The following is a 12294-nucleotide window of genomic DNA, read 5'->3' on the forward strand; positions in this document are numbered from 1 at the left end:
GAAAAGTCACCTGTTTTCTTTTTTTGTTGTATTTTACTCCATCTTTTTGTACCTCTCCTCCGTTATTTACGGACAACATCACATCTTTTCTGTTTTGTACTCGGGCCAAAGTAATAATAGTCTTGCTTTGCCACCATCTGCTGGCATCCCGGTGCCAAGGAACCACGAGAAGGCAGTTAAGCTCCAATTAGATGAAAGTACACGACTTCCTTGGCATGAGGAGAACCTTTTTCACTGGGAATTGCTACTACTAGCGCCACCATTTACGGTACCTCTACGACTAAAACAACTACCGTAATTTCTCCAAAATAACGCACACATTTGTCCCAAAAATATTAAAAAAAAAAAAAAAAAATAGAGCGCATTGTATTTGCCGTATTTTCTGCCCAAAAGCCGACGGTGCGCCTTATATGCGGCAAGTAAGGATGAAAAATACAAAATACAATCACATTGTATTGTCGTATACAGGTACATGGCATGGTAAAAAAAAACGTGTGTGTATGTGTATATATATATATATATATATATATATATATATTTTTTTTTAATTTATTTATTTTTAATATGATATTCGATGTCTTGTGTTACACATTTATAAATATTGCGATAATGTGCGCCCCCGACCTGAGCTCTCAGAGCTCCTCCGGGAGCTTGCATTTTATGATTGTTAGCGTAGCATGTTCGTTGCTACTGCACCAAAGATGTATTTAGATTTTTAAGACTGAAATATGTGTTGAGAGCATTAATAAAATGTTGTGCCATCATTGAGCATTTATCTTAGTCGGTTGAGGGATTCTGTTCTGACAATTACAGGGACCAGGACAATTGTGTCCTGTCCCGAGATTATATTATATTATTATATTAGCACAATGATTATTATTAATGATTGTTGTACGGATAGTTTAAAAAACAAAATATACATACAGATCATTCCTAATATTCTGAGCATTAGGGTAGCGGCAAATTGGTGGTGTGCATTGTACATAGGTAGAAGGGTTTTCTTGATATATTTTTTTTCTTTTTAGGTCAATTTTGGGCGTGCGCATTATACTTCAGGATGCATTATACTCGAGTAATTACTGTATTACTACTCCATCACCTGTACTAAAACTAAGATTTATCAAGTCATGCTCTTAGGGCATGTGTGCTTTGATAGTCAGTTAGAGAGATTAATAAAAAAGAAAAAAGGCATGTAAGCATTTTAAAAATAGATGAATTTATGAGTACTACAGTGAATATTTATGCATTATGTTTCCTTGGCAGGGTTAACACAATCAAATAATTACACGTCCCTTTGTCCCGCCATCAAGGATTGTGCTTCCATTACCGTTGCTTGTACACTAATGTTTTGAGTATTTTGTATTTGTACTATTTTATCTTTAGACAATATTTTTTTCCACATGCAGTATGGGGGTGTTTGTAAGTGTGTACAACCTTGACTGAGGTCTGAACTCTACCGAGTGAAGCTAATTATTAGCCCTGCCCGTTTTTCTTTGCACTTTAGAAAATTTTCAAATTACGCACTGACGACTTTGCTGTATTAATTTTTATCTCTCAGCGCGAAGCAAGGTTCACCCTTGTAAGACATTTGCAAGGTGCAGCTGACATTTGAAAGCGTTAAGACTCCACGAGCCCCGGGGGGGGGGGTTTATGAACATAATTTCACGTAATGAACTAAACGCTGGGGGCGGAATCTAAATCCGACGTGCTCGTCATTGGATTGATCCCATTCGGGTTCTCGAGCGAGCCCTCGGGCCAGCATTTCCCAAGGTGCCGTTTGCTTTTCCACTTGTCCGCCGCGTCTATTTATGAAACGTTTTAAAACCCCTCACCACCTCGGCGACGTTCATACAGTACGTTTTCGCCGGGGCTTCGTTTGAATCCTGCCGGAGCGGCGCTGGCTGAGCTTTCCCATCTATTTTTTGCGCTTTATCTGCAGTTTATCAATCCGGGGGCCGACACAATCTGCGGACCACCTTTGTGGCGATTCCCATGACGACACCGCCTCGTGTAAATAAGCGATTGCAACACACTTCCTGCTTTTTATTTATTTATTTTGAGGGTGGGTGGGGGAGTGAGAACGTCACTGGAGGATAATCTGATGACATCACGCCACTGTATTTAAAGATCCTGCATAGAGATAGTACACTGTAATTCGTCACTGCCTGGGTACTTTATCACCACATGGTGGCGCTGTAGATGTGTGCGCCAATGGAAATCAAGCCCGAAGGTGTTTGGATGTACAGTATGACAACAGTAGAGGGGGAAAAAAAAAATGTTTGCGGGTTGCCATTGTCTGCGTCTCACTATTTTTGTCACTAGTGCTTACGTTACCGCAATTTGCGGCAATGCCAGAAGGTGGCCTGAATTGGAAGAAGTCTAAATAAGCATGTCTGCGTGCATTTTATATCTATATAAAAAAAACATGACTTCTTTGCATTTTTCTGGTTGTATCTTGAAGTGTTGCTGCAGGGCACTTTCTAATGTTTTTGCCTGAGATCAACAAAAATTGAGAGTATGATTTCATCTAATTATAGTCTATAATTGCAAACCGCAACTGTAGCAATACATATTTTAATGTTGTTCATCTTGGTTTGTGAAGGTGTACCAAATGAAGTTTATTTGTAACACATGCAGGCATTCCCCAGCATATTTGCAGTTTTTCAATTCATAAATTTACCTATTCGCAGATTTTGGGGGGGAACATTTCCTTTGTTATTCGGTGTTTTATCCTCATGCCCAAGCCGTGTCTAATATGAATTGTTTGCTTTGACACCATTTCATAGCATGTTGGTGACAAGAAACCTAAGTGACGCAAGGCCATTGCCCTGTCGAATGGAAAAAAAAAAAAAAAACATGCAACCATCTTGTAGCAAACCTTTTTGAGCAGGCGTCAGTTGCTTGCACTATTTATATTTATCACTGAGTCAACACGGTAATAATTTAACCAATAGGCAAGTAATAATTGGTAAATGTACAAACTTTACATTATTTTTAGGTTGATGATTAAAAATGAGTTTTTGAAATGACCAAATAGTGTCATATCGCTGCAGAAAATGAAAAACGGGGTAATCAACAGGAGCGTTTAGGAGACAAGTGTTCGCAATAATATCAATTAGGGGTCGGTTCCATTGAGTAAGTGGGGGGAGACCATCTGCAAAAAAAAAAAAAAAAGAAACGAAAAAAAGCCTCAATTCAAAGATGAACGAGTCAGAACGAAAATGGCCCAAAGGACCAAGTCCCGAAAGAAAGACGGGCGCATCTGCATGGGCGCCTTCAATTTGTCCCTGTGACAGCGGCGAGGGAGGGGGCACCTTGCGCCAAGCAGCTCCTCCTCCCCCCCGCGCCCCGGCCAGCAATGGTACGCTCCGAGTAGGATGCATTGAGCTCAAAGACCGGCTGACGGTTCTCCGGACTCCTCATCAGCACCAGCAGCAGCGGCGGCAGCGCAGCAGGAAGGTTCGAGCGAGCGGAACCTTCCCCTCCCGGGTCTCCCTTTTTCTTGCGCCCGTCGGCCATGAAACAGACTTTAGGCGAACTCATGAGGATGAGCAGGATATGCCGGATGGTACTCGCCACTTGTTTGGGATCCTTTATTCTGGTCATCTTTTATTTCCAAAGTATGTTGCAACCAGGTAGGAGCGCTCGTCCCTTCTTCTTAATAATGCATATTCTTAATAACACGCGCGGGTTTTGGCACAGCAAGAAATTGTTTGCACCGGCCACACAAATCGATACGACTTGATGGCCAAGCAGGCTCCTCTCTTGTGGAGCGCTGCGCTGGAATCGATCCGGCTCCACGTTAATTATTATTATTATATATATATATATATATATTTTTTTTTTAAAGACATGCCGGTCGAAGCGTGCCATTGTGCGGTGAAAAGCGTGAAATTCCCTGAAGAGATGCGTGAAAGGGGCGCACACGAGCCGGGCCGACACGCAGCCCTCGTGGCGCGCGGCTTGACAGTGGGGGTGCGGGTGGGGGTGGGTCGGGGGGAAGAGAATCCAAACTGGAAACCGTGCGCTGTCGGTGTCCGTGAACGCATCTTTCACGGGGAACAAAAGCAAGCTACGGTTTCACTTTAGCTTGTGGAACACCGTACTGCGGTGCCTTTTGGTTTATGAGAAGATTCCGTTGCGTTAAACACTATCATTTCGAATTATCTTTCCCCAATGAAATGAATGGAAATGCCATAAATTCCAGCCCCTAAAGCGCCAACCCAAAAATTAAAAAAAAAAAAATTCTGCAGTATTGTACTTTACAATAAAAAAAACATACATTAATAACACTGTTAAACAGAATGCAAAGAAAGTCAACACTTTTTGGATGATGAGTTCATGCTTGAAATCATCCATCCATCCATTTTCTTTGCCACTTGTCCTCACGAGGGTCACAGAGAGTGCCGGAGTCTATCCGAGGTGTCAACAGGCAGGAGACGGGGTACGCCCTGAACCGGTTGCCAGCCAATTTCAGGGCACATCGAGACAGACTATCACCATCACACCTATGGTCAATTTAGAGTGTCCAATTAATGTTGCATGTATATTTTGGGATGTGGGAGGAAAGCGGAGTGCTCGGAGAAAACCCACGCAGGCACGGGGAGAACATGCAACCTCCACACGGGCGGGTCCTGGATTGAACCCGGGGCCTCAGAACTGTGAGCCCAACACTTTACCAGCTGAGCCACTGAGGCACCTGCTTAAAATCAATGGATTTCATTCTTGTGTGTGTGTGTTTGTGTGTTCGTGTGTTTGCGCATGCGCCGAGGCCACTGTGGGCAGTTTAGTGCACTCGCACATATGGCGATATAACGTGAAGAATGTTGCAAAAATGATGCAATTATAGTCGTTTTTCAAAGAGCGTAAAGAATATATCCCCGTGCGTATTGCGATATTGTCTGTCTGTCTACATGTTGCTGCACCATTTGTGTTTTTCGAATATTAAGACTACACAACGTCAGTGCTAGTTGTGTTGGGTTGTTTTTGGCATTTCGCATCGCGTCTTAGCCTTTAGCTAGCCGAATTTCAACCGGGCGTGATCAAAAGCATTTTAAAGCAAGCACACTTGGTGTCTTTTTTTGAAGAATAATCGAGAATGGTCAAAGTGTTGCTCGTTATAACATTTCTCAAATTTTTGATCACCACTCAAAGCCAAAAAACAAAACTAGTCGAGCTCACTTTGAAGTAGAGTTACCACTGTTATGTGTACAGCACAGACATAAATATATTTCAGGAATCTCGGTTTAAGGCCCTTCCCGTGTGGCATTAAGAGATAAGTTCAGGAATGCTCAGCTTCACCTTGGCAAGCGGCGGAGGTCATATCGTTTTCGCAACAAAGTCTGTCCCTTCGTTTTTTATGTGTACCATTCTCAAAAAGGGTTCCTGGCAACGGATACGCCGGAACAAACAGTAGGACCAGATCTCAAAGGCGCTTAAAAGGTTGAGCGAGTTGTTGTGAAGAGCTGTCGCGAATCATACGAGTGGTCAAGAGCTGCTGCCTTATAAGGAATGCGAATAACATTCGATTAGTTTTATCGATTGTGTGGATTCGATTGTTGATTGTGGAAGCGATTCGGGCAGAATGACTGTTTTCTGTGTGTCCCAGTTTTGGGCGGTCTCCAAATGCGTGATTGTAATTATTTGAGCATTCAGATGATGTTGCACACATGTTTGAGTGTATGTCATCCGCGACCGGCTCAAACCAGTCGCTGTGTTGTGGGAAGAATAAACCGGTCTATGAATAATTTTCCCCTGTAGTCATTCAAGGAAATGTAGTTAAATGGCCACCTCACACTGACTCCTGCTTCTGTTGAGGATTTCTTCCATAGAAGGGAGGTTTCGCCCCCCCCCCCCCCCCCCTTCCCGAAGCGCCTCGCTCATGCGGTCTTCTGCCGGGCGCGTTTAATATGTGAGCGACGCGGTGCTGGACCCGATCCATATCGAAAGTGCCTTGAGGTAACGCTTGTAGTGCATCGGTGCTATATCATTGTAATTGACTATTGCTTGTGCACGCGACCTTTGCCAAAAGTAATCTGTCATGTCTGTCAGTGTAGGGGACATGGCTAGTTGATAGGATGGAAGCGTCTTCACCCCCACCCTGCATAGGATCTTCCTCCCAGGTTCTCCACGGGCGCTGCATCATGCTTGAGTCTCACACACGAGGAGGTCACTGAGTTTTATTTTAATGATAGGCCTCTGCGAGGATAGTTTGAAGCATAATATTTGGGATTGAAAGGAAGGCAAATGTTTTTTCATTTTTTTTATTTTATTATTCCATTCCAGGTGTCTTTAACAAAACCTCTCAGATATTCTTCTGTTGTCAAAAAAAAAAAAAAAAAGAAGATAGTGTTAAGATTAAAGCAGATTTAACATCCACTTGTTCGACTCCGGTAACTCGGTTTTGGATGGGAAGAGTATGTTTTTCATTACTATGACAACCAAGCTGTGGCAAAGCAAGGAATTAAATTGGAATGGAAGGAAATTAGTGCCACCAGGATTTGAATTTGAAATGTAAAATGATCACATTTTCAATAGATGCTACAATTCGCAGTCTGAAATTCACCGGCTGTGCCACCAGGCAGGGTTACTTCAGGTCAGAACTGAACAACCAACCAATCGCAGTTACCCTTTCGTAGTCACGTGACGTCACGTACGCAAAGAAAGCGTAACTGGATTGGCTGGCTGTTTGGTTCTGACCTGAAGTAACCCTCCCCGGTGGCACAGACGACGAATTTTGGACAGCGAATTGTAGCAACTATTGAAAATGCGATCACTTTACAATTCAAATTCAAATTGGTGGCACTAATTTAATTCCATAGAATTTTCCAATACTTGTAACAACTTTTTTAAGCGACAACCAACACATTTGGCCAATTTTTCAAATATTCTTGGTGGATTCCGGAGACTGACACGCCCACATCTTGGTCCATACTGTACTTGAATAGCGCATGCGGAAAGTCACCGTGAACAGATTTCACCGTTTAAGGGGTGAGGCCGAGTGACTGGCACACCAGTGTCGCAAATGTTTGTTTTTGCTGTCAATTCTTGTTTTTTTTTTTTTTTTTTTTTTTGAGTGCTTCGCGCCTGGTTGGTTTATATTCTTTTGAAATGTCCTCACAACGTAAAGGGATGCTTCCCAGTGTTGTTTGGCAGATAACGTTCCCGAGCCAGCGTCGCCACGGTCGAGGCATGTTTAAGAGGGCTGGCAATGCCGTGTGCCATCCCGGTGTAAAGTCTGCCACCCGCTCCCCGAAACCCTCACCAGGACTTGCCGGGCTTGCGACGGTGGCATCGCACAGGTCGAGCCATCCCGCCGTTGTCTTCAGTCAGTGTACCGTCCGCTTGGGAGACGCGTTGGATTTGTTTGAGACATGGCCGTCGCAGCATTTCCACCACATGCCGAAAGGTGTTATCATGTGGTTGCGCTAATTATAACGTGGAGTCATTTAAACTGAAGATAATGATATAGTATCCAAAGCAGCTCTTTCCCAAGACTTGGATACAGGTGATCATCCAAATAAATCTTTTATGTTGCTGCAGGGACGTCTGTAGTGACAAAGTTGAACGGATTGGGGATTGATAAATTAACGTACTTCTTCAGCTTTAATCCTGTGGAAGAATTCTCTGAAACTTGGTTTTAATGTCAGTGTGGCGTGTAGAAGAAATTCTGTCAGATGGAAATTTGGTACCAGACGGAGGTCTTGGAAGGTCTTGGATAGCAAGACTAAATAAACTGCATATCCGCTATGTGCAACCAACCAGTCGATTTCACGCAAAATGCCAGATTAAAAATGCTCAATACATCGATTAGGCCCCCTTTCCTCCATTGTACCAGATCAGTAAACAAGCAGCGGTTTCGTTTGCCTTTTTCTTTACAAAAGCAAGTCACGCAACTTTCTTTAAAAATGCTCCCAATAAGAGGTTTTTCAGGCTGAAATGTCTCGAATTGAGATCGCAGGAGCAGCATGAAGACTCGAAATTTAGAGTGCCGTGATGGCCCGTTTGCAGTCCAAATTATAGATGGTGAACCGGCTGTGTTCGCCGGGATGGACGCGAATAGCAAAAATCAGGCGTAATTGCTGCCCCCAGTCAGAAGAGTTTGCCATCGCCTGGAGGAGTACTTTTGTCTACATGGAGTTCCTCAACTCACTTCCTTGTTCCTTCCCACCAAGATGCTACCACATAATTTGGCCCAAGCACAAAACCGTTTTTGCTTTTCAGTGAATGATTGGAGGTGTTAAAAATCAAATCACTGGTTTTGAATGCGGAAGCAGAAATACTCGGTTTACAGTACTTTCTCATTGAAAGTGCATTCCAGTATTTGTACTGCGTTTCGCTGTGTAAACTAACTTCGTGGGGAAGTGGTGGATTTTTGTAAAACACGTTTAGAATCAATGATAGCGCCAAGAGTTGTTATGCACCTCCGTCGAAAAATGAAATGCACACTCCACGGGTCAATTTTCTGTGACTGGTGTCACGGTGCTAACCTGCCTTTGCACACCCGCATCTGATTGTCTGTTCTCGCTGGAAAGCAAAACATTCAAGATGCCTGGCGCCACGTGAGGCCGACGTCTCAGGTAGCAGGTGGTTTGTTGCGAAACAAACGCAGATATCGAAAGAGGGTAGACATAATTTTCATTTGGTGATGATGCAAATGGGCCCCTGGTGGGATAAAACTCGTTGAGTGGAGATTATCCTGTCCTGCCTCTAAAGGGCCACTTAGTTTCGGTGGAACCGGAGACTGCTTTCAGGGTGGACCTGCAACTCGTCCCTGGTAAATTGTGTTGAATCACACTGACGGCGACAGAATCGGGAGAGCGCCGCCTCTCCCTTTTTTGGGGAGTTAATAAGGAAGTGTGCTCTGTGGACCGTTTGTTTGGTCTCCTTGTGAAGCGCCTCCAGGATAGTTTGAAGTTTGTGTGTGCGCGCGCGTGCTGAGGTTGCAGATCTGTTCTGGTTCGGGCAGCCACTCAATGCACGCTCACATTTAACATCCCTCTGAGGTTTTGGTGACAAAGCTGCTGAGGGCGAAAGCAAAGAATCAGCGCGATTTAGGAAAGAATGAAAGGTTCCGCCTGTGGAATTTCTACGGGATATTCGAAATTCCTCACCCCCGTCGCCGCATTGTCAGCAGTCGCCGAGGGCCGGGGTCAGCCTCGGTCGGTCACGTCAAACACGGGACCCCGCGGCGGTCATTACAATAAACCATCCAACGCCCAACTAGATCACTAAAGGACCGAACCGAGACAAAAAGTAGCCATTTAAAATCTAAAAGGATTTTGTGCAGTGTGCGCGTGGTTTTAAGATCCTCAATGGTTGAAGCGGCAGTAAGAAATACGGTTGGAACATCTACCGGTAAATTGAACTCTCAAAAATGTTCCCTCGGGAAATCACGGAAGGAACATGAAACTGAAAAGACTTTTCGCAAGTTTTCACAGCCACGCAAGTCTCAGTATTATGTAACTACCACACCCAACTGAAGCTGTAACGGGATTATATCTCAATTGTTTGATTAGTCATCTTTGTTACGTGACCTTAATAGCGTGCATACCTGTAAAATACACCAGATACTTCACCAAACATCATGTCATGGCTGACAAAATTAAACCGTCAAGATTTGCAAGTTTGCGGTACGGCGCTCGGTATTGAGAGCGCGTCTCGCCCCGGACGTCCTATCTGCGCGATCTTGTGTTTCCCAGCCCAGCTGTGACGCTAAATCCCACATCTAAAGTTGCGGCGTGGCGGGGGGAAGGGTAGACGACGGATGAAGCTGTGAGTTTTTCCGGCGTCTCCATTCATGACTAACCCGCGCAGATTATCGAGGCTCGGGCGAGCGCAGATCAGATGCGCTGTCGCCGCTTAAATGCGACTTTTCATTTTGTCTCCTGTGATTGAATTAGCTCGTGAGTCACCTCAGAGGCAAAGACCCAACGTTGATCTTGTCTGGTAACTCCTGTTAACAAACCAGTCGCTCTTGTATCTGCGGAGGGTAACGACACGAACCGCGGGCCACCGCCTGATTGGTTTGGCCAAATTAATTGATGACCACGCTCTAAAAGAGTTACAATTGCAAATATTGGACATGTTTAACATTTACTATTGGTGGCTCGCCACCAATATCCAAGATGGTCAAGGTGGAAAAACCGTTTTTTACAAATCCCAAGGGAGGAAAAATGCTGAAATTTGTCCTGATTGTCAATACGTTGCAACCTCATTAGAGTCTGCAGGTGAAATCACTTTGGGTTTACAGCGGTTTTATCGAAACTGGACAACTTTCATCAGTAAAGTGTTTGGTTTGGGGTGTGATCGTAGCTTGATTGATTCTCAAGACTTCGGTGCGGAATCTCTTTGTGTTTATTTGTGTCTCCGTGCAGTTGAGGTACTCGTCTACACTAATCTGTGCTGTCTCATGCAGTCCAGAAAACATTAAAACCAGATGTTTTTTTTTTTTTTTTGGGGGGGGGGGGTACGGCGGGTGGTCTTCAGTACATCACAGTCGGCGGTGACATTAATGATGGCAAGTCGCCGAGTCAGCAATGTGCAGTCTGCTCCTCAGCGTTGCCAACACATCATAAAATGCAGATTAGGTCGTTTAATGCACATTTCCCCAAACGCTGAACCCACATCTTAATTGCGTTTGCTGTCTTTATACATATTTCGTATCCACGAGGTTAGTTATAAATGTTCGGAATTGAATGAAAACATTTTTTTTTTTTTTTCCCCGACTTCAATTTTCCGGGTAGGTTTTTCTCGCGAGCGGTTGTTAAGCCCTGACGGTCTGCATTTGCGCTTACCTTGCTCTCTCTGCTCGCACCCGCCTGTGACTGCCTTTGCCTTGAAGTCTGATAAATGATGCATTTGTGTGTCTACGCACAGCGAGGTAAAAAAAAAAAAAAAAAAAGGCTGGACATCTCTCCTCGAATCACCGCGGGAAACTCGCAGACCTCATTAGGTATTTTCAAATCCAGACGCTTGTGACAACCCAACACTAATGAGCTCCCAAGACGTGTTATGTCATTAAGACAGAACTGAATGACCCATTTGTTAAATTAGAGTGTCAATATTTTTTATTTTTTACATCCTCCACGGACGAGTGGTGCTCTCAGAATTGCGAGTGCCGCTTCGATAAGCAACGGCATCAAAGTTCCGCCTATAAGCCGTGACTTTTTTCACACGCTTTCAACCCCGCGGCTTATGCGGTGATGCGGCTAATTTGTGCATTTTTTTCCAACGGGCGCGAGGGGGCACTCGAGAGGAAAAGGTTAAGATCGAGACCAGCCGAATCTATTTGCCGAGGGAGTGACTTTTACCGGTATGTTTTCTTTTTGAACCGGCCTTGTTAGTGCTGCGCTAGCTTGTTGCTGCTGTGTTACTGCCGTGTCTCAGTGATTTTTACAGGTATGTTTTTTTTTTCTTTTTTTTTACTACCCCTGTTAGTGCCGCACTAGCATGTTGCTGCCACGTCTCAGTGATTTAGGTATGTTTTTTTTTTTTTTTTTTTTTTTTAACCAGCCCTGTTAGTGCCGTGCTACCATGTTGCGACTGTGTAGGTGCCGTGGCTGTTTTTTTTTTTGTTCGTGCTACCGCGTTGTTGCTATGTTAAGCTAAGATAAGGTATGAAAACTCTTTCTGTGTACCGTCTTTCTTTGTAAATATCTCGTGTTTCAATATGGGCACTTGCGGCTTTTACACAGTTGCTGCTTACGTATGCACCAAATAGTATTTCCTTTACAAATCTACTGAGTGATGCTTATAATCAGGTGCGCTCTGTAGGCTGGAAGTTACGGTACTCTTGGAAATTACGGTACTCTGTGATTCCCCACTTTTGGGTGCAGTTTAGGGGCAATTATCGGATGTCTCTTGAAGGTGATCCTGACACAATATCTAAGTTGTCCTGTTGTTTTTGTCCGTGCGGGTAGTTGCCCTGCGGTCACTAGATGGGTGACAGTTGGAGATGAGGATGTAGTCACGCTGCTCTCGTCGATAAATATCGATCTCACTTGTTAGGTCCTCGCCCCCGAGAAGTAAGTAAAGGAGTGCGAGCGTCGTCCATTAGCCACATTAGGGCATTAATAACAAGCGGGCAGGAGGGCGCGGACTATTTTTAGCCGCTGACGAATGGCTCAGAGGCTCGATTTTAACAGTGTTTACCTTTTGGAAGAGTGGGTGGGCAGGATGGAGAGTTCGCGTGTGGGCGCACAAATGCTCAAAATGTCTTGGAAGGTGCGCGGCGTACAGTGGAGCCGTCGCAAAATGGGATTGACCCCGAGGTCAAAGGCGGTCAGGAATTCC

The 12294-nt window shown here is 44.4% G+C and overlaps 2 protein-coding genes across 5 annotated transcripts in view; both read left to right on the top strand.

The window, feature by feature from the left end:
* Positions 1-12294, top strand: part of prl2 (prolactin 2) — a 118316-nt gene that overhangs the window by 24628 nt on the left and 81394 nt on the right. The gene's annotated exons all lie outside the window — the stretch shown is intronic.
* Positions 1-12294, top strand: part of chst11 (carbohydrate (chondroitin 4) sulfotransferase 11) — a 60578-nt gene that overhangs the window by 2692 nt on the left and 45592 nt on the right. The window contains exon 1 of one of the 4 annotated variants that reach the window (XM_061806145.1): positions 3298-3635. The exons of the other annotated variants lie outside the window; for them this stretch is intronic. Coding sequence (XP_061662129.1) covers positions 3518-3635 — 118 coding nt within the window. The 5' untranslated portion in view covers positions 3298-3517. Of the gene's footprint in view, positions 1-3297; positions 3636-12294 lie in introns of those variants that run through there. 4 annotated transcript variants of the gene reach the window in all.

This window comes from Syngnathoides biaculeatus, chromosome 20 (genome assembly GCF_019802595.1).
Source record: "Syngnathoides biaculeatus isolate LvHL_M chromosome 20, ASM1980259v1, whole genome shotgun sequence".
NCBI lineage: Eukaryota > Metazoa > Chordata > Actinopteri > Syngnathiformes > Syngnathidae > Syngnathoides > Syngnathoides biaculeatus.